Source organism: Oratosquilla oratoria, unplaced genomic scaffold (assembly GCF_046742065.1).
Source record: "Oratosquilla oratoria isolate Oo_2021 unplaced genomic scaffold, ASM4674206v1 SCAFFOLD45, whole genome shotgun sequence".
Classification (NCBI taxonomy): Eukaryota; Metazoa; Arthropoda; class Malacostraca; order Stomatopoda; family Squillidae; genus Oratosquilla; species Oratosquilla oratoria.
In genome coordinates, this window is record NW_027467710.1 from 8,220,072 (window position 1) to 8,239,270 (window position 19,199).

Genomic DNA, 19,199 nt, shown 5'->3' on the forward strand with positions numbered 1-19,199 from the left:
TTGCTCAGTGGTTGCCGTAACCGGTACCAACGGCAAGAGTACGGTTGTCTCGATGTTGCAGTCGATGGGAGATTGCAGCGCGAAAAAGATTTTATGCGGCGGAAACATTGGTGAACCAGCGCTAAATCTTTTGGGGCAGCAGCAGGCTGATGCCGTGGTGCTGGAGCTTTCGAGTTATCAGCTTGAAACAACGCGTAGTTTGCAGCCAGTGGCCGCCTGTATTTTAAACGTCAGCGAAGATCACATGGATCGCTACAGTGGCATGTCTGACTACGCTGCAGCAAAGCAGAATGTATATCGTGGTGCTTCGCGTGCGGTGTATTTGTTGGAAGATGCGCTGAGCAAGCCAGAGTCAACTGCTGTCGAGCAAGTGGCGGTTAGTCGTAAGGGCTCCGCCTGCAGGTGTCTACGGTGTAAATGCTGGTGCCTTGTGTTTTGGTGCTGAGCAGCTATTTGACGTAGCAGAGCTTGCTGCGCCTGGTGCACACAACGAACTCAATGCGTGTTTTGCTTGGGCATTGGCCGAATCACTGGGCCTCGGTGTTGAGGCAATGGCCGAGGGTTTGCGACGTTTCAAGGGCTTGGAGCATCGCACAGAGTTGGTCGCGGTGATCGACGGCGTGCAATATTTCAATGACTCCAAAGGCACAAATGTAGGGGCCACGCTTGTGGCTTTGCAGTCGATGCCAGGGAAGGTCGTGTTGTTGGCTGGCGGTGACGGCAAGTCGCAGGATTTTTCCCCGCTGCGAACAGCGCTGCAGCAGAGTGCGCGCGCTTTGGTCACTTACGGAGCGGACGGTGAGCAAATAGCCGCGATTGCTCGCGATGTGTTGCCGGTGTTTTCGGCTAATTCCTTTGAGTCGGCGGTGAGCATGGCCAAGTCGCAGGCGCAGCAAGGCGATTGCGTGCTGTTGTCTCCCGCTTGTGCAAGTTTTGATATGTTTAAAAGCTATCAAGACCGAGGTCGTGCTTTTGTCACTTGTGTTGAAGGGTTGAGAGCATGAGTGTCGCGACCAGTTTTATAGGGCCTGATCATCGTAACTTAGATAGTTACTCGCTCAATCGTGGCATTGATTGGCCTCTGCTTTCAGTTGTGGTGATTTTGCTCGTGATCGGGCTGGCGATGGTCGAGTCTTCATCGATTTCTGTTGCGGCAGTGCGTCACTCCGATGCTTTCTTTTTTCTCAAGCGTCAGCTGATGGCGGTTGGGCTGGGTGTCTGTGGTGCGCTGTTTATCGTGGCGCGGGTGTCGACCAAGATGATGGAGCGCACCAGCGTGCTGATTTTTGCTGGCACGGTAGTGGCACTTGGGCTTGTGCTAATCCCTGGTATTGGTGTTGAGGTCAACGGTGCACGTCGCTGGATTCGCCTCGGGGTGATGAATCTGCAGGTGTCAGAACTCGCGAAATTGAGCGCCGCACTCTATGTTGCTGGCTATTTGATGCGGCACGGAGAGCGTTTACGTTCGAGCTTTGATGCCTTTATCAAGCCTGTCGTGCTGATTGGTCTGATGGGGGCGCTGTGCCTGAAAGAGCCAGATTATGGCTCCACTGTGATGATCATGGCGATTGCTGTTGGCACTATCTTTCTCGGTGGTGTGCGCATTTGGCAGTTTTTAGTTTGTCTTGTTTTATTGGTGGCTCTCGGTGCATTTTTTATCTGGACTTCTGAATATCGGATGAACCGAGTCTTGGATTTCTTTGATCCTTGGGCGAACGCCTACGACGGTGGTTTTCAGTTGGTGCAGGCATTGATTGCTGTGGGCAGTGGATCAATCACTGGTGTGGGCTTTGGCAACAGTGTGCAAAAGCTTTTCTATTTACCTGAGGCGCACACGGATTTTGTCTTCGCTGTGTTTGCCGAAGAAATGGGTTTTGATTGGCGTTGTGGTGCTGATCTGTATCTATTTGTTTCTTGGTTTATCGCATTGTGCATGTCGCTACTTTAGCGCAGCGTGCGGGCAATGGCTTTGGGGCTTTTGTCTCTTATGGCATTGCTATTTGGCTGTCATTGCAGTCCTTGATCAGTATGTCGGTCAACCTTGGCTTGTTGCCTACCAAGGGGTTGACACTCTGCCGATGATCAGCTACGGCGGCAGCAGTATGTTGTCGGTTTGTCTGGCCCTTGGTGTGGTGATGCGTGTCAGTCTCGAGAGTCGTCTGTCGCTGCCAGAGGCGGAGGACGAGTGATGGCTAATAACAAAACCATCATGATTGCAGCAGGCGGAACAGGTGGACACGTGGTGCCTGCGCTTTCCGTTGCGCGCGAGCTTCGTCAGCAGGGCTATGAAGTTGTTTGGTTGGGCACTCAGGCTGGCATTGAGTCTCGACTGGTGCCTGCTGCCGATATAGAAATTGAATGGATGGCGGTTTCTGGGCTGCGTGGCAAGGGCTGGCAGGCATGGCTTGCGGCGCCCTTTTAAGCTGATGCGCGCCTGCTGGCAAGCGGGGTCGAGCAGTGTTGCGCCGCAAACCTCAAGTGTTGCTGGGTATGGGCGGCTTTGTCGCAGGGCCTGGTGGCCTGATGGCTAAGTTGCTCGGTAAAAAACTGGTTATCCACGAGCAAAATGCCATAGCTGGCACCACCAACCGTCTGCTTGCTCGCTTGGCAGATGTTGTATTGGCCGCCATGCCATCTGCCTTTGATGATGATCGTGCGGCGCGTTGTGTGTCGGCAATCCTGTCAATGACGCCTTGAATGAAATACCTGATCCTCGTGAGCGATTAGCACGCACGGGCAGTGATTTTTCGTGTTTTGGTGATTGGTGGCAGCCAAGGAGCGGGAGTATTTAATGAAGTCGTGCCCGCAGCAGCACAAGAACTTGGTAATATACAGCTGTGGCATCAAACCGGTCGTGCAGGCGTAGAGTCTACTCAGGCCGCTTACGATGCTGTAGGTGTTGAAGCACGAGTTGTCGCTTTTATCGACGACATGGCTGAAGCCTACGCTTGGGCTGATTTAGTTGTGAGTCGCGCCGGTGCGATGTCGGTTGCGGAGCTGTCTGCCAGTGGTAGTGCTTCGGTGCTCGTGCCTTATCCCTTCGCAGTAGATGATCATCAAACCGCCAACTGTACGGCGATGGTGAGAGAGGGAGCCGCTCTGTTAGTCCCGCAGCCACGTTTCGACGCGGAGCTTTTGAGCAAACTTTTTACAGACCTTCGCAATGATCGCGAGAGACTGATGACAATGGCTTGCGCAGCACGCCGTCTGGCTAAACCAGACGCAGTGCGCGAAGTCGCAAAAATAGTGATGGAGAATGCCCAGTGAAAAACACAACCGGACCCGTATTTAATACGACAACTTGGGCGCGTGAGCGGATTACTCGTGTGCACTTTGTGGGTATTGGTGGTGTGGGGTATGGGCGGTATTGCCGAAGTGTTGTTGACCATGGAGTACGGTGTCTCCGGCTCTGACTGCAACGCGAACAAACTAACGGCGCGCTTAGCGGAGCAGGGGGCAGAGATTGCTTTGGGGCATCGCGCTGAAAACGTACACGGTGCAGATGTCGTGGTGGTTTCTTCTGCGATCAAGGCAGATAACCCCGAGTTGCTCGAGGCGCATCAGTTGCGTATCCCTGTTGTGCCGCGTGCGGAGATGTTGGCGGAGCTGATGCGCTTTCGCTTGGGAATTGCCATTGCGGGTACGCACGGAAAAACCACAACAACAAGTCTGGTCGCCAGCGCGCTCAGTGAAGGGCAGCTGGACCCAACTTTTGTCATTGGCGGACAGCTCAATAGTGCCGGCACGCATGCGCGCTTGGGTCAATCGGATTGGCTGGTAGCTGAAGCCGATGAAAGTGATGCGTCGTTTTTGCACCTGAGTCCTGTGATCAGTGTGGTTACAAATATTGATGCCGACCACTTAGAAAACTACGACGGCGACTTTGAAAAATACAAGGACACTTTTTTAGAGTTCTTGCATCATTTGCCTTTTTACGGCTTGGCGGTGCTTTGCATTGACGATGAAAATGTGCGCGCCATGCTGCCAAAGCTGCAGCGCAAGTTCATCACCTACGGTGTCAGTGAAGATGCAGACATTCGCGTCTTTGATATTCGCGCTGATGGTTTGCAGATGCGTTTTGATGTGATGTTTGAAGACGGCGTGTTGATGGAAGACGTGTGACGCTGAATATGCCGGGGCATCACAACGTGCTAAACGCTGTGTCTTCTATCGTTGTTGCGCGTGAGCTGGGTGTCAGTTTGCACGCGATTGCTCAGTCGCTCGGAGATTTCGAAGGTGTTGGTCGCCGTGTGACTCGCTACGGCGAGGTTGATTTTGGCGGCGGACGTGTCGAGTTGGTTGGATGACTACGCGCATCACCCAAGTGAGCTTTGCCGCGACTATTTCGGCTATTCGTGGTGCGTGGCCGGATCGTCGTCTAGTGGCTATTTTTCAGCCGCATCGCTACAGCCGAACACGCGATTTGTTCGACGAGTTTGCGCATGAATTGAGCCTCGTTGACGAGCTCTATTTAAGCGAAGTGTATGCAGCAGGTGAAAAAACCTGTGCAGGGCGCGGATGGGAGAATCGCTGGCGGCGGCGGTGCGCTTGCAGCAAGGTGCAAACGTAAAGTTTGTCTCTGATATTCAGCAAATGGGCATCCGCTGTACGACCTGGTCTTCAGCATGGTGATGTGTTGTTAAACCATGGGCGCTGGAAATGTGGGTGCTCTGGCGGCTAGCTTACCGTCGCTTTTAACGGGAGACGATCTCAGTGAAACCGGCTGAACTCAATATCGATTTTGGCAAGGTCGCCGTCGTAATGGGAGGGCAGTCAGCGGAGCGTGAGGTTTCGCTGAATAGCGGCGCGGCTGTGCTTACCGGATTGTTGGAAGCGGGTGTTGACGCTCACGGCGTAGATGCTGATGCGAACTTAATTGAAACCTTAAAAGAGCAGAAGTTTGATCGAGTTTTTTTTAATCTTGCATGGCCGTGGTGGCGAAGACGGTACTTTGCAGGGTGCGCTGGAGTACACAGGTATTCCCTACACGGGCTCTGGCGTTTTGGCCTCGGCTTTGGCGATGGACAAATTGCGCACCAAGCAGTTGTGCAAAGTGATGTCGATTCCCACGCCAAATTGGCGTCGTGTAATGAGTGTCGCTGATAGTGAGCTCGCGGCTGAATCTCTGGGTTTGCCGATTATCATCAAACCGGTGTTTGAAGGTTCGAGTCTCGGTGTCTCTAAGGTAGAAGGTCAGCAGGCGATCGTGCCTGCGTACGAAGAAGCGGCACGGTTTGGCACGGTGATGGCCGAGCAGTTTATCAGTGGCTTTGAGGTGACTGCTGGCATATTGCAAGGCGAGGCACTGCCCTTGGTACGTATGCAGCCTGCACGGGATTTTTACGACTACGAAGCAAAGTATGGCGACTCCGGCACCGAATATAGCTGCCCCTCGGGTTTAGACCCTGAGCTTGAGCGCAATATTCAGTCCTTGGCATTGGCTGCATTTGCGGCTGTTGGTGGCAGTGGTTGGGGGCGAGTTGATTTTATAGTCGACGCGCTCGGCGAGGCTTGGCTGATCGAAATAAACACTGCGCCTGGGATGACGGAAAAAAAGCCTTGTGCCGCAAGCGGCAAAGGCTGCAGGTTTGAGTTTCTCGGAGCTGGTTGTACGCGTCTTGGCGACGAGCACAGGCGCGCATCGTTGAGTGCTGCTGCCGTGAGTCAAGAGGCGGATGGTTTAGCAAGTGGCGGTGTTCCAAAACTCAAGATAGCGTTGTTGTTACTGGTGTTGGGTTTTGGTGTGTTGAGCTATGTCGCGGTGCGCTTGGCTCTGGATCCTGAGCGCTTCCCAGTATCGGAAGTTCAAGTTGTTGGTGACTTGCGTTATGTCGATCGGGAAACGCTACAGGCGATTGTGAACTCGCACGCTGAAAGTGGCTTTTACGGCGTGGATTTGCCGCAACTACGAGAGTCGGTCGAAGCTGTGCCGTGGGTCGAAGTGCGTCGGTACGTCGGCTTTGGCCCAGTGCCTTGTTGGTGAAAGTTGAAGAGCATGAAGCGCGAGCTCGTTGGAATGAAGGTGAGCTGATCAGCAGCGATTTCAGCGTTTTTATGCCGCCGCAGTATCGATTGGAAGGGCCAGCAGGGGCTGAGTGGCAGTTGTATTTTGCTCAGTTGCCTCAGCTGAGTGGCGTAGAGGGACGACACGCCGCGTTGTATGAGTTGTATCGGGTGGTGAGCAGGCAGCTCGCTACTCTTGGAGATCCGATTGTAGAGATACATGAGGATGAGCGCCGCTCAGTACGTATCGTACTTAGAAGCGGGGTCTGGATTAATTTAGGTCGTGAGCGGGGTCAAAGTCGTTTGCAACTGTTTGGTCAAATTTACAAACGTGTGATTGAACCTGATATCACCGGCATTGTGGGAGTTGATATGCGGTATCCCAATGGGTTTGCTGTGAAATATGGTGAGAACCGCGTGGCGCGTGAGCGTGGGGACGAATGATGTCTAGAAAAAACGAAAAACAAATGATTGTTGGTCTCGATATCGGTACCTCAAAAATTGTCGCGATTGTGGGGGAGATCGGTTCTAACGGTGAAATGGAAATCGTTGGTATTGGCTCTCACCCATCACGAGGCCTGAAAAAAGGCGTAGTGATCAATATCGAAACAACAGTCCACTCGATAAAACGGGCTGTTGAAAGAAGCGGAATTGATGGCGGGATGCCACGTGCACTCTGTGTACGCAGGCATTGCCGGAAGTCATATTCGCGGTATGAATTCGAATGGCATCGTGGCGATTAAAGATCGTGAAGTTACGCCTGCTGATGTTGAGCGTGTTATCGATGCGGCTAAGGCTGTTGCGATTCCAGCGGACCAGCGCATTATCCATGTGATTCCGCAAGAGTTTTTGATCGACGATCAAGAGGGTATTCGAGAGCCTGTTGGTATGTCAGGTGTGCGACTTGAAGCGCGTGTGCACTTGGTAACTGGTGCTATGAGCGCCGCACAAAATATTGTTAAAGCTGTGCAGCGTTGTGGTCTTGAAGTCGACGATTTGATTTTAGAGCAGCTCGCGTCCAGTTATTCTGTTCTCACCGACGATGAAAAAGAATTGGGCGTCTGTTTAGTTGATATCGGCGGTGGTACGACCGACATAGCTGTATTTACAGAGGGCGCTATTCGTTTTTACCGCCAATATTCCAATTGCCGGTGATCAAGTGACCAACGATATTGCAGTGGCGTTGCGTACGCCGACGCAATACGCCGAAGAAATTAAATGCCGTTACGCCTGTGCTTTGAGTACGCTGACGAATAGCGACGAAATACTTGAAGTGCCAGGTGTCGGCGAAAGCGAGACGCGTCAATTGTCCCGCCAAACGCTGGCTGAAGTTGTTGAGCCGCGTTACGAAGAACTGCTGACCTTGGTTCAATCGGAGCTACGGCGCAGCGGTTTTGAAGATTTATGTGCCGCTGGGATTGTTCTTACTGGCGGTAGTTCGACAATGGAAGGGGTGGTCGAAATGGCCGAGGATGTCTTCCAAAACGCAAGTCCGGCTAGGTGTCCCACAGGGAGTGGTTGGCTTAGTTGATATTGTGCGAAATCCAATTCATGCGACAGGTGTTGGCTTGCTGAAATATGGCGCCGATACACGCTCTCGCCCAGGATTTGTTTCGCAGTCACTTGACGGCCGTGATGAAGAAGGGCTGTTTAAAGCGCATGATGAATTGGTTTAAAGGAAATTTCTGAAAAACTCTGCTTGGGCAAGCGGTAGGTTTAGAATAAAATGGCTAAAAGCCAGGAGAGAGAAAAATGTTTGATTTAATGGAAAACTACAGTGCAAATGCACGTATTAAAGTTATGGGCCTCGGTGGCGGCGGCGGCAATGCTGTTGAGCACATGGTTCGCAGTGGAATTGAAGGCGTAGAGTTTATTTGTGCCAAACACTGACGCGCAGGCATTGCAGAGCATGACTGCAACTCATAGCTTGCATATTGGTGCGAATATCACCAAAGGTTTGGGCGCGGGTGCCAACCCTGACATAGGTCGTCAAGCAGCGCTTGAAGATCGTGAGCGCATCGCTGAGTTATTCGATAATACAGACATGCTTTTTTCTCACCGCTGGTATGGGTGGTGGCACGGGTACAGGTTCAATTCCTGTTGTCGCTCAGTTGGCTCGTGAAGCAGGTATCTTGACTGTTGCTGTCGTGACTAAGCCTTTCCCTTTTGAAGGTTCTAAGCGCATGCAAGTTGCAGCGCGTGGAATTGAAGAGCTGCGTCAGCATGTCGATTCATTGATTATTATCCCCAATGAAAAACTGTTGTCTGTATTGGGTAAGAACATCTCCCTGCTCGACGCCTTTAACTCGGCCAACGATGTGTTGTGCGGAGCGGTTCAAGGTATCTCTGAATTGATCACTCGACCTGGTTTGATCAACGTCGATTTCGCGGATGTGAAAACAGTGATGTCTGAAATGGGCGTTGCGATGATGGGTACTGGTATTGCGCAAGGCGAAGACCGTGCGACTGAAGCTGCTGAACAAGCTGTATCTAGTCCCTTGTTGGAAGACATCGATTTGGCCGGCGCGAAAGGCATCCTGATCAATGTCACTGGTGGCATGGACATGAACATTGGCGAATTCGAAGAAGTCGGCAATGTGGTGAAGCAGTTTGCTTCTGAAGACGCTACCGTTGTAGTTGGTACTGTTATTGACCCAGAGCTCGAAGGTGAGTTGCGTGTCACAGTTGTTGCAACAGGTTTAGGTGCACAAAATCGCAACACCATGAACAAAACTGTTCGTCCAGGCCGCGATGGCCGTGTTAACTATAACCAACTGGACAAAGCCTACAGTTATTCGTCGCTCTCCGGCTGGTACGCCTGCGGCAACAGCACGTCCAACGATGGCACCTGCACCAGCGCCAGCTCCAATTCAGCGCCCAAGTGCAGCAACTCATCGTCACGAATTGCCAAAGACCGACTACAATCAAGGAACGGAAAACGAGTACGACGTGCTTGATATTCCCGCATTTTTGCGCCGCCAAGCGGATTGATCGCTTGAATTAGATACGTTCTGACTTGGCGTGGCTGCAAAAGCAAGGTTACAATGTCGTGTTTGCGTTGCAGCATCGTACGAGCTTGAGGGAACTCTTCGAGCTCTTGACGACCTAAACTAGGTTGCACGCTTAATTATATTGCCTTGGAATGCCCGAGTTTCTTCCCAGTGAGTGCTCGCGGTGTATTCCACGCTGACGGAACGTTTCTAGTGATACAACAAAGAAGTATAAAAACCAGCATCAGAGCGACCGGCCTAGGTTTGCACTCCGGCAGTAAAGTCTTACTGACTTTGCGTCCTGCGCCACCTAATACGGGAATTGTGTTTCGACGCGTAGATCTCTCTCCTGTGTTGAAATACTCGCTAAGCCCGGAAAATGTGTTGGAAACCGAGCTCGCCACTTCGCTGGGGAAGGGTGAGCATCGGATCTCAACAATTGAGCACTTGATGAGTGCGTTTGCCGGCTTAGGTGTTGATAACTGCATTGTCGAAGTCGATCACGCGGAAGTTCCCGTAATGGATGGCAGTGCTGCTCCTTTTGTCTTCCTGTTGCAGTCTGCTGGTGTGGTCGATCAGGGTGTGGCCAAGCGCTTTATCCGTATCACCAAACCCGTCGAAGTGAAAATGGGCGACAAATGGGCGCGTCTGACGCCTTATCAAGGCTTTAGACTCAATTTCTCGATCGATTTTGACCACCCTGCTGTGCGTTCAACAGGCCAGTCACTCAAGTTTGACTTTGGCAATGCGTCTTTTGTCAAAGAAATCAGTCGTGCGCGTACCTTTGGTTTTATGCGTGACTTCGAAATCTTGCGCGAGCGTGGTCTAGCCCGTGGTGCGAGTATGGAAAATGCGATCGCTTTGGACACTGACCGCGTCATGAATGAAGAAGGTTTGCGCTACTCGGACGAGTTTGTCCGGCACAAGGCGCTCGATGCCATCGGTGATTTGTACACGATGGGTCACTGCATGTTGGCCACACTTGAGGCGCATAAGTCAGGTCACCACCTTAACAATCTGTTGGCGCGTGAAGTGATGCAGCGCACCGATTGTTGGGAATGGAAATCTTTCGATCTCGAAGCCGAAGAATCACCTTTTCTGCAGGGCAACGACGATTTCGTCTTTGCTTAGCAGTGTGATCGTTTAAAAAATATGGTTTTTATCAAGCGCCTACAGTTATAGGCGCTTGGCGCGTGAGGCCAATCGGCTCAGCGCTTCGCTCAATCGCTTGTCGTCCACGCCTGCAGCGGCTTGTTGCAATCCGTTAGCTGCGCCTTTCCCCATGACAGGTTTTTCTCTGCTGCTCTCTCTCAAAGTGGGTTCTGGTGCCGCTTTTACGGTGCCTTCGGGGGCTACGCGTATATAGAGTGTCTCGGGTGATTCGGGCAATACGGCGCAGGCTTCTAAAATGGCGCGTTGACAGAATCGCAACCGGCTCGCAGCGCCTCCTGTGGCGACCACCAAGTGCAGTTTGCGGTCTTTCATGCGAGTGAAAACAATGCTCGAGCGCAGGTTTTCAGGTATAGCTGCACAGACAATTGGGTATAAAAGCATTGCCTTTTCCCTGTCTCGTCCCCAGTTTGCGTTGAACACAATCCGAAAGGGACTTCATCTGTTTTTTGTTTGTCGTCATTGTTCGGATAGCTGCTGGTTGAGTCAGTTGCAGAACTTTTGTAGAAAAAATGCGCAATGGCTAGCTAGCACCGCCACGAGAGTACTATCATTACACTTTTGCGCGAACTTTTTTCGCGCAGTCATCAATTTCATAGGATACGCCCATGCTTGGCGCCATAGCCAGAAAACTCGTCGGTTCGCGCAATGACCGTGTGGTCAAACGCTTACGCAAGACGGTCGATCTGATCAACCAAAAAGAGGCCGATCTCAAAGGCCTTAGCGACGAAGAGTTACTGCAGCGCAAAGAAGAGCTTGCGTCCTCTTTAGATCAAGGGAAAACGCTGGACGACTTGTTGCCCGATGCGTTCGCCTTGGTGCGCGAAGGCAGCCAGCGAGCTCTGGGTATGCGGCATTTTGATGTTCAGCTGATCGGCGGCATGGTATTGCATCAGTCGCGCATCGCCGAAATGCGCACCGGTGAAGGTAAAACCCTGATGGCTACCTTGCCCGTGTTCCTAAATGCCTTGACCGGCAAGGGTGTGCATCTAGTCACGGTGAATGACTATCTGGCGCGACGGGATGCTGCATGGATGGGGCGTTTGTATGGTTTTCTGGGCATGAGTACTGGGATTATCAATGGCTCTGCTGGCCAAGGCCCGGACTCTGCCTCCTACGTTTTTTGATGCGGATTGGGATGGCAGTGAAGGCGGATATCTCAACCTGCGCCCCGTAAGTCGTCGTGAGGCCTATGCCGCCGACATCACCTACGGTACCAACAACGAATTTGGCTTCGATTATCTGCGTGACAATATGCGCCATTCGGACGACGAGCGCTGCCAGCGTGGGCAGTTTTTTGCGATTGTCGATGAGGTCGATTCCATACTGATCGATGAGGCGCGTACACCGCTGATTATTTCTGGGCCGGCTTCTGGCAGCGAAGAGGCTTACCAGATTATCAACACTTTGGTGCCGCGCCTCGATGCACCAGCCAATGCAGAAGATGAGTCAGCTGACTTTACTATCGATGAAAAAGGCAAGCAGGTCCACCTGACCGAGAGCGGCCACGAGAAAGTAGAGCAGCTGATGACGGAAGCCGGTTTTATTAGCCGAGAATTCCAGTCTCTATGACCCGGCAAATATTTCTTTGATTCATCACTTGGGCGCCGCATTGCGCGCGCACGCAATCTACCAAAAAGACGTGGACTACATTGTCCAAGCTGGGCAGATTGTGATCGTTGATGAATTTACCGGTCGCACAATGGCTGGTCGACGTTGGTCAGAGGGCTTGCATCAGGCCATTGAGGCCAAAGAAGGTGTCGAGATTCAGCCTGAGAATCAGACGGTCGCCTCGATCACTTTCCAGAACTATTTTCGACTGTATGAAAAGCTCGGCGGCATGACCGGTACTGCCGATACTGAGTCCGCTGAATTCAATCAGATCTATGGTCTGGAAGTTATCGTCATTCCCACGCATCGCCCAATGGTGCGTAAAGATATGCCAGATTTGGTCTATCTCACCGAAAAAGAAAAATACGACGCCATCGTTGAAGATATAGACGAATGTGTGAAACGCGGACAGCCCGTGTTGGTGGGTACTGCGTCCATTGAGACATCTGAGTACATCTCGGGTCTATTGGCTAAAAAGAAAATTCCTCATGAGGTATTGAACGCCAAGCAGCACGAGCGCGAGGCCGCGATTGTTGCTCAGGCAGGTTTGCCTTCGGCTGTGACCATCGCAACCAATATGGCCGGCCGTGGTACGGATATCGTGCTGGGCGGAAACCTAGAAGTTGAGCTTGCTGAGCTGGGTGCAGAGGCCAGTGACGCGCAAAAAGCTGCCGTAAAAGACGCTTGGGACAAACGCCATAAGCAGGTTTTGGAAGCGGGCGGCTTGCATATTATTGCCTCGGAGCGACACGAGTCACGTCGGGTGGATAATCAGTTGCGCGGACGTTCAGGCCGTCAAGGCGATGAAGGCTCCAGCCGTTTTTATCTCTCGTTGCAAGACAACCTGATGCGCATATTTGCCTCCGATCGGGTGTCTGGCCTGATGCAAAAACTCGGTATGGAAGAAGGCGAGGCCATCGAGCATCCGTGGGTGACCAAGGCGATAGAAAACGCCCAGCGCAAGGTTGAGGCGCACAACTTCGATATTCGTAAGCATTTGCTTGAATACGATGATGTTGCCAATGACCAGCGTAAGGTGATCTACGAGCAGCGTGACGAGTTGCTGCAGTCAGAAGATATGTCCGAAGTTGTCACAGGCATCCGCGAAGAAGTCTTGAGTGATGTGCTGGCGAATTACATTCCTCCAGGTTCCATGGATGAGCAATGGGATGTAGAGGGCGCGACAGAGGCCCTGAGTCGAGAATTTGGCTTGCAGTGCGATTTACAGCAGTGGCTCGATTCGGACAATAAGCTTGATGAAGACGGCCTGCGAGAGCGTGTGCTTCAGATTGCGGCGGATGAGCACACGAAGAAAACTGAGCAAGTTGGCGAAGAGAACATGCGCCGATTTGAGAAGTTTGTGATGCTTAAAAACCTCGATGATCAGTGGCGAGAGCATTTGGCGGCGATGGATCATCTGCGCCAGAGTGTTGGCTTGCGCAGCTACGCGCAAAAAGAACCCCAAGCAAGAGTACAAGCGCGAGTCGTTTGAGTTGTTCGGCGCATTGTTAGAGCAATTTCGTCAGGACACAATCGCGACCATCAGTCGTGTGCGGATTCAGAGCCCTGAAGAAATTGAAGAGGCAGAACGAGCTGCGCAAGCGGCCGCAGAAGAGCAGGCGAGACAGTTTAGCGCTGCGCAAGCTGAGGCGGAATCGGCAGTTGTCCTCCAACCGACGCACCTGAGCAAGCAGCGGGTAGCGAGCCCTTTGTACGCGACGAGCCCAAGCTTGGCGCAATGACCCTTGTTGGTGTGGCTCAGGTAAAAAAATACAAGCAGTGCCACGGCAAACTGGGCTGAGGAGACTTGCAGATGGCGGTTAATATGCAGAGCCCGACAGAGTTGCTGGCGGTTGAAGTGTGCGCGTAGCCGCTGTTGCGGCCTGGTGTTCGCTATAAAGACCGCTTGGACATGGCGCTGTTTGAGTTGTGTGAAGGCTCGACAGTTGCCGGTGTTTATACCCTCAATGCTTTTTGTGCCGCACCTGTAACGGTGTGCCGCGAGCACATGTCAGGCGCACGCGCTTGGCTGATCAACTCTGGCAATGCGAATGCGGGCACCGGTGCTCGTGGTCTCGCCGATGCCAAGCGCAGCTGTGCACTTGTCGCCGATGCGCTCAATATTGAGCCTACAGCGGTCTTGCCGTTTTCGACTGGTGTGATCAGTGAATTTTTGAATATGGAGGTGTTTCCTCCGGCAATTCAAAAAGCAGCAGATAATCTCGGCAGATGCTTGGATGGACGCAGCACGCGCCATCATGACAACTGACACGGCAGCTAAGGGAATTTCGGTACAGCGTGTCATCTCGGGTAAGACTGTCACTGTTACGGGCATTGCCAAGGGCTCTGGCATGATTCACCCGAATATGGCGACGATGCTGGGCTTTATCGCAACGGATGCGGCTGTGTCGCAGTCTGATCTGCAAGCCTGTCTCTCTGAAGCGAATGAGCGGTCCTTTAACTGTGTTTCTGTGGATGGGGATACCTCGACCAACGATGCCTGTGTACTTGCTGCCACCGGTAAATCAGGTGTGCAAATAAAGGCGAGTGAAGCCGATTGGTCGGTGTTTTTGCGAGATGATCTCGGAAGTGTGCTTGTATTTGGCCCAAGCGCTGGCGCGTGATGGCGAGGGTGCAACTAAATTTATTACTCTGCAGGTGGACGGTGGCCGTGATTAGAGCGGAGTGCAAGCAAGTTGCGTTTACCGTTGCGCACTCACCCTTGGTCAAAACCGCTTTTTTTCGCTTCAGACCCTAATCTGGGCCGCGTATTGGCGGCCATTGGTCGCTCGGGTCTTGAAGGCTTGGACGTGTCGAAGATCGATGTGGCCCTGGATGAAGTAGACTTGGTTAAGTCCGGCGAGCCAGCATCCGATTACACGGAAGAGCGCGGCAAGGCGGTCATGACACGCGAAGAAATTACCGTGCATATTAAATTGAATCGTGGCGATAGTATGGCGACCGTCTGGACGACGGATTTATCGCACGAGTACGTCAGTATCAATGCTGATTACCGCAGTTAGAGTTGACCTAGATTGACTGCGAAACGGTCGTTGTGGCGGCGGGTGTGCTGCTCAATGCAGATCGAAGCCATGTGTTGTTGAGCTTTCGGCACGCCGGCCAAGATCAAGGCCAATTGTGGGAGTATCCAGGCGGGCAAGGTAGAAGAGGGAGAGTCAGCAGACTCTGCCTTGAGGCGTGAGCTGCAAGAGGAACTCGGTATCAGGCCTGAGCGTTCTGTGTTGTTGGATATCGTCAACACGACTACGGCAGCAAGCGCGTCGAGTTGCACTTTTTTGTGGTGACAAGCCTTTAGTGGGAAGCCGCAAGCGATGGAAGGTCAGCGCTTGTCGAGTGGTGTGCATTGAGCGAGCTGGATTCGATGGACTTTCCCGCTGCAAATCAAGGTGTAGCAGCAAAAACTTATGCGGTGGTTAGCTAAATAGTCGCGAGTGTAAGATAGCGTTCGTGAAGCTCTGTAACAGCGCTTTTGAGTTCTTGCAATTCACCTTCATTTTTAATGATGTCATCGGCGATGGCTAAGCGGTCTTGCCGGCCCGCTTTGCACCGCCAGTATTTTAATCGCTTGCGTTTCGCTGCAATTGTCTCTTTGCATCACTCGCGTTATCTGCGTGCCTCTCCTGTACGTCGACGACCAACACACGGTCCATGTCTTTGTATCGACCCGTCTCTAGCAGTAGCGGTATTTCAAACACCACATAAGCTGCACCCGAGTTTTTGGCAAGCGCTTCTAGTTCATCGCTGCGAGTTCGAATCAGTGGCATGCAGAATGCCTTCCAGTTGTTTTTCTTTTTTCAGCATCTGAAAAAACGATTTCACGCACGCAGAGCTGCTCGGTTCAGTTCGCCATGTGAATCAATGACGTTGTCGCCAAAGGCGGAGTGTACAGCGCGCAAACCGTTCGCTTCCTACAGCGACAACTTTCTTGGCAATTATATCCTGCGTAGATGACGGTGTGCCGATCTTCAAAAGTACTTAGCAACAGTTGATTTGCCACTGGCAATGCGCCGGTCAATCCAACTTTTAGCATCAGTACCCGCCAGCGATGTAGTCGAGGTATGCCTCGGTCATTTGCGGTCCCCAGATGTACGCAAGCCATCCCGCAATGGCCAAGTAGGGGCCGAAGGGCATAGCGGTATCTTTGTGTTTGCCGCCGAGTTTAAGCCAGGCAATGCCGAATAATGGCGCCCGCCATGGAAGAGAGCAGTATGACGGTTGGGAGCTGCTCCCAGCCGCACCAAGCACCTAGCGCAGCGAGTAACTTAAAGTCTCCGTAGCCCATACCTTCTTTGCCGGTCAACAGCTTGAAGAGTTGGTAGACGCCCCAAAGGCTGAGATAGCCCAAGCGCGGCACCAATGATTGCTTGTTCAGGGCTGACAGACCATGGCGCCAGTGACACCAGTAGACCCAGCCACAATAGGGGCAGAGTGATATTATCCGGTAGTAATTGGGTGTTGAAATCAATGACTGCACCGGCCAGTAAAAACCAAGTGAAAACGACAGCGCAAGCGCTTGCCATGTGGCGCCAAATTGCCAGACAACGGCAAAAGTTAGCAAGGCGCACCCAGCCTCAACGATGGGGTATTGCACACTGATCGGAGATTTGCAGCTGCGGCACTTACCACCTTGAATCAGCCAGCTCAGCATAGGAATATTCTGCCAAGGCTTGATTGCCGAGCCGCATCCATTGCAGCGAGAGGGCGGGGGTCGCGAGGTAAATGGAGTTCTGGTCTGCAGGCGGCTCTAGTTCTAATATAGCTCTTGCTTCGCTTTCCCACGCGCGTCAAGCATGACGGGTAAGCGGTAAATCACCACGTTGAGAAAACTGCCCCCAGTGCGCCAATAAGGGCTGCGAACGGGTAACAGTAGTGCAAATTCTGCGGGCGTGGTGGTCCATGGTTGCTGAGTGCTCGTGGGTAGTGCCTAGAGAGGAAGGCGATTAGTTTGCCTTTATGGCAAAAGCATAGATGATGGAAAGCTACTCTGTAGAGAGCTTGGGCATCACCTCGAAAGAGTTTCGGAGTGATTGTTGTTAACGCTGCTTTAGAATGCGTCGCCCATTTTGAAAATTGGCAAGTACATCGCGATAACCAAACCACCGATGAGTACGCCCAAAAATGCCATGATCATCGGCTCCATTAAGCTCGTCAGGCCATCAACCGCTGCGTCTACCTCTTCTTCGTAGTAGTCGGCAACTTTTGCCCAGCATGCCATCTAGAGAGCCTGATTCCTCACCGATTGCCACCATTTTGCAGCACCATATTTGGGAACACGGTTGCTCTTCTTCATGGTCTCGCCAAGGCGTGTACCAGTCTCGGTTTCGTCTTTCATCTTCAGAATTGCGTCTTTGTAGACAAGATTTCCACTGGTGCTCGCAACCGACACCATGGCTTCTACCAGCGGCATGCCCGCCGTTGACATAGTGGATAGAGCGTGCGCGAAAAAGCGAGCGATTGTTGGTTTTTCAATTAGGTCACCAAAAACCGGTAATTTGAGTGCGGAGTCGGTCAGTGCTTAGTTGGAATGGACTTCGACGTTTTTTCTAGCGTAGAAAAAACTCCAGATTGAATTAAAAGATGCTGCCAAAATCAGGCCACCAGTATTTCTGGAAAGATTCGGATAGGTTTGACCACAAATTGAGTAACATGGTAGATCCGACCCGACACTCTGGAACAGTGTCTCGAATTGCGGCACACAAACATCAGCCAAAATGGCGGTTACAATGCCCGCGATTATCAACACAGCACATCGGGTACTTGACTGGCTTTCTTTGATTTTTCGTTTGAGCGACTCGGACTTTTCTTTTGTAGTTTGCGACTTCATTGAGCAGCTCTCGAGCGTTCCTGATTGCTCGCCTGCATGTCTCTACTAGTGAGCAAAAACAGATCGATCAAAATGCTTCTGGGTGAGCTCTGAGTGCTTGGCTTAATTGGGAGCCGCCTTCGAGATCCACTTTGACATGCCAAGAGCATTTGTTTCAGTAGCTTTATTGCTGTGGCCTTCGCCAACAATTTCAAATGCTCTGCACCCGCGGGAACACCCTGAGCCGATCATAGTGGTCAGCTGTCGTGCGAAGATGCAGACATCTCCCTGCGGTAATTTTTGCCTTTTGCGCCAGAATTACCGCGAAACTCTTAACTCTGGTTTTAGTCACGCCTTGTTTGCGCAAACAGGGCCTTGGCTATGTCCTGATAGATCGCCTCAATCTGCCCGTGACTGTTAATACCTTTGTTATCAAGGCCTTGCCAGGCAAATTGTTGTTTAGCAGTGTGGTCGCCGCCATGGTTGTTAATCCTTAGAAATCCGGTTCGCTTTTCCAGGCCTAATAATGCCGGCTCTGACTTTCATTAAGGCTGCGCCACGCAAATCCATCACACCGTCTTTCTCGGCTTGGTCTGCTATATGGAGGGCGTTGCCTCCTTCCATGATGATGCGGCCTATTTCTTCACTTATCGGCATCACCTGGTAAATACCTGTGCGTCCTTTGTAGCCTTTGTTACATTTATCGCAGGCCCACCGGCTTAAATATTTGTAATGAAGGGATTTCATCCTCTTTAAATCCTTCGGCGATAAGCGATTCAGCGGGCACTCGGTCCGGAGCCTTGCAGCTATCGCATAAGCGTCTGCCTAAACGTTGCGCGATGATAAGGGAAACAGCGCTTGCTACAGCAAAGGGCGCGACCCCCATGTTCATCAAGCGAGTCAGTGTCTGAGGGGCGTCATTTGTGTGTAGGGTCGACATCACCATGTGGCGGTTTTTGCTGCCTTGATGGCGATACTCAGCAGTCTCGAGGTCTCGAATCTCACCTACCATGCATAATGTCGGGATCTTGACCGCAAGAACGATTTGAGTGCTTCGGCGAATGTCAGGCCGACTTTATTGTTGACATTGACTTGGTTAATTACCTTGAAGAGATTTCAGCAGGGTCTTCAGCGTGGATATATTGCGGTCCTCAGTGTTGAGGATATTTAAACCGGTATAGAGCGAAACGGTTTTACCTGAACCTGTGGGCCCTGTGACCAAGATCCATGCCGTAGGGGCTGTCGATGCCTCTAGATAGGCTTTTTTCTGCTCGGGCTCGTAACCTAGAACGTCGATGCCCAACATGGCACTGGATGGATCGAGAATACGTAAAACGACCTTTTTCACCAAACAGCGTGGGGCAGGTGTTGACACGAAAGTCTAATCGCTTTGTTACGACTGATACGAAGTTTAATTCGTCCATCTTGTGGCAGGCGACGCTCAGAGATGTCCATGCGCGACATGACTTTTATACGCGCAATGATGCGCGAGCGGACATGGACAAAGGCGGCGAAGTGACTTCCTCCAGCATGCCATCGACACGGTAGCGGACACGGGAAAATCTTTTCGTAGGCTCGATGTGGATATCAGAAGCACCGCG

At 52.0% G+C, this 19,199-nt stretch overlaps 10 protein-coding genes across 10 annotated transcripts in view; 9 read left to right on the forward strand and 1 right to left on the reverse strand.

Annotated features, from left to right (window-relative positions):
• The first annotated feature begins 1,000 nt into the window (after positions 1-1,000).
• On the forward strand, positions 1,001-2,189 carry LOC143023290 (putative peptidoglycan glycosyltransferase FtsW). The gene is made up of 2 exons (XM_076181818.1): positions 1,001-1,889; positions 2,017-2,189. The coding sequence occupies exons 1-2, from the start codon at positions 1,001-1,003 to the stop codon at positions 2,187-2,189; spliced, it is 1,062 nt and encodes a 353-aa protein (XP_076037933.1).
• Positions 2,190-2,490: 301 nt separating this feature from the next.
• Positions 2,491-3,267, forward strand: LOC143023291 (UDP-N-acetylglucosamine--N-acetylmuramyl-(pentapeptide) pyrophosphoryl-undecaprenol N-acetylglucosamine transferase-like). The gene is made up of 2 exons (XM_076181819.1): positions 2,491-2,653; positions 2,861-3,267. Exons 1-2 carry the CDS (start codon positions 2,491-2,493, stop codon positions 3,265-3,267), a joined length of 570 nt encoding a protein of 189 aa, XP_076037934.1.
• A 90-nt stretch (positions 3,268-3,357) lies between these two features.
• LOC143023292 (UDP-N-acetylmuramate--L-alanine ligase-like) lies at positions 3,358-4,122 on the forward strand. Its single transcript, XM_076181820.1, has one exon. The coding sequence runs from the start codon at positions 3,358-3,360 to the stop codon at positions 4,120-4,122; it is 765 nt and encodes a 254-aa protein (XP_076037935.1).
• Positions 4,123-6,054: 1,932 nt separating this feature from the next.
• On the forward strand, positions 6,055-6,447 carry LOC143023293 (cell division protein FtsQ-like). The gene has a single exon (XM_076181821.1). The coding sequence runs from the start codon at positions 6,055-6,057 to the stop codon at positions 6,445-6,447; it is 393 nt and encodes a 130-aa protein (XP_076037936.1).
• Positions 6,448-6,657: 210 nt separating this feature from the next.
• On the forward strand, positions 6,658-7,534 carry LOC143023294 (cell division protein FtsA-like). The gene is made up of 2 exons (XM_076181822.1): positions 6,658-7,087; positions 7,182-7,534. The coding sequence occupies exons 1-2, from the start codon at positions 6,658-6,660 to the stop codon at positions 7,532-7,534; spliced, it is 783 nt and encodes a 260-aa protein (XP_076037937.1).
• Positions 7,535-8,069: 535 nt separating this feature from the next.
• On the forward strand, positions 8,070-8,960 carry LOC143023295 (cell division protein FtsZ-like). Its single transcript, XM_076181823.1, has one exon. The coding sequence runs from the start codon at positions 8,070-8,072 to the stop codon at positions 8,958-8,960; it is 891 nt and encodes a 296-aa protein (XP_076037938.1).
• Positions 8,961-9,512: 552 nt separating this feature from the next.
• LOC143023297 (UDP-3-O-acyl-N-acetylglucosamine deacetylase-like) lies at positions 9,513-10,124 on the forward strand. The gene has a single exon (XM_076181824.1). It carries the CDS (start codon positions 9,513-9,515, stop codon positions 10,122-10,124), a length of 612 nt encoding a protein of 203 aa, XP_076037939.1.
• A 647-nt stretch (positions 10,125-10,771) lies between these two features.
• LOC143023298 (protein translocase subunit SecA-like) lies at positions 10,772-13,516 on the forward strand. The gene is made up of 4 exons (XM_076181825.1): positions 10,772-11,246; positions 11,314-11,640; positions 11,714-13,203; positions 13,301-13,516. Exons 1-4 carry the CDS (start codon positions 10,772-10,774, stop codon positions 13,514-13,516), a joined length of 2,508 nt encoding a protein of 835 aa, XP_076037940.1.
• Positions 13,517-13,686: 170 nt separating this feature from the next.
• LOC143023299 (arginine biosynthesis bifunctional protein ArgJ-like) lies at positions 13,687-14,797 on the forward strand. The gene is made up of 3 exons (XM_076181826.1): positions 13,687-13,930; positions 14,022-14,303; positions 14,526-14,797. Exons 1-3 carry the CDS (start codon positions 13,687-13,689, stop codon positions 14,795-14,797), a joined length of 798 nt encoding a protein of 265 aa, XP_076037941.1.
• Positions 14,798-18,603: 3,806 nt separating this feature from the next.
• Positions 18,604-19,199, reverse strand: part of LOC143023300 (type IV pilus assembly ATPase PilB-like) — a 3,472-nt gene continuing 2,876 nt past the window's right edge. The window contains 5 exon segments of the mRNA XM_076181828.1: positions 18,604-18,699; positions 18,701-18,940; positions 18,942-18,992; positions 18,994-19,101; positions 19,104-19,199. Coding sequence (XP_076037943.1) covers positions 18,604-18,699; positions 18,701-18,940; positions 18,942-18,992; positions 18,994-19,101; positions 19,104-19,199 — 591 coding nt within the window.

Excerpts from the sequence above, each read along its gene's own strand:
- LOC143023290 (XM_076181818.1), top strand. The coding sequence starts at position 1,001 with ATGAGTGTCGCGACCAGTTTTATAGGGCCTGATCATCGTAACTTAGAT. Across the intron at positions 1,890-2,016 it reads GGGTTTTGATTGGCGTTGTG|TCCTTGATCAGTATGTCGGT; the intron begins GTGCTGATCTGT and ends CTGTCATTGCAG.
- LOC143023291 (XM_076181819.1), top strand. The coding sequence starts at position 2,491 with ATGGGCGGCTTTGTCGCAGGGCCTGGTGGCCTGATGGCTAAGTTGCTC. Across the intron at positions 2,654-2,860 it reads ATCTGCCTTTGATGATGATC|GCGTAGAGTCTACTCAGGCC; the intron begins GTGCGGCGCGTT and ends CCGGTCGTGCAG.
- LOC143023292 (XM_076181820.1), top strand. The coding sequence starts at position 3,358 with ATGGGCGGTATTGCCGAAGTGTTGTTGACCATGGAGTACGGTGTCTCC.
- LOC143023293 (XM_076181821.1), top strand. The coding sequence starts at position 6,055 with ATGCCGCCGCAGTATCGATTGGAAGGGCCAGCAGGGGCTGAGTGGCAG.
- LOC143023294 (XM_076181822.1), top strand. The coding sequence starts at position 6,658 with ATGGCGGGATGCCACGTGCACTCTGTGTACGCAGGCATTGCCGGAAGT. Across the intron at positions 7,088-7,181 it reads TTTAGTTGATATCGGCGGTG|TGGCGTTGCGTACGCCGACG; the intron begins GTACGACCGACA and ends ACGATATTGCAG.
- LOC143023295 (XM_076181823.1), top strand. The coding sequence starts at position 8,070 with ATGGGTGGTGGCACGGGTACAGGTTCAATTCCTGTTGTCGCTCAGTTG.
- LOC143023297 (XM_076181824.1), top strand. The coding sequence starts at position 9,513 with ATGGATGGCAGTGCTGCTCCTTTTGTCTTCCTGTTGCAGTCTGCTGGT.
- LOC143023298 (XM_076181825.1), top strand. The coding sequence starts at position 10,772 with ATGCTTGGCGCCATAGCCAGAAAACTCGTCGGTTCGCGCAATGACCGT. Across the intron at positions 11,247-11,313 it reads GAGTACTGGGATTATCAATG|GCGGATATCTCAACCTGCGC; the intron begins GCTCTGCTGGCC and ends ATGGCAGTGAAG. Across the intron at positions 13,204-13,300 it reads TGGATCATCTGCGCCAGAGT|GACACAATCGCGACCATCAG; the intron begins GTTGGCTTGCGC and ends CAATTTCGTCAG.
- LOC143023299 (XM_076181826.1), top strand. The coding sequence starts at position 13,687 with ATGGCGCTGTTTGAGTTGTGTGAAGGCTCGACAGTTGCCGGTGTTTAT. Across the intron at positions 13,931-14,021 it reads GGTCTTGCCGTTTTCGACTG|CACGCGCCATCATGACAACT; the intron begins GTGTGATCAGTG and ends GGATGGACGCAG. Across the intron at positions 14,304-14,525 it reads TGCTGCCACCGGTAAATCAG|ACCCTAATCTGGGCCGCGTA; the intron begins GTGTGCAAATAA and ends TTTTCGCTTCAG.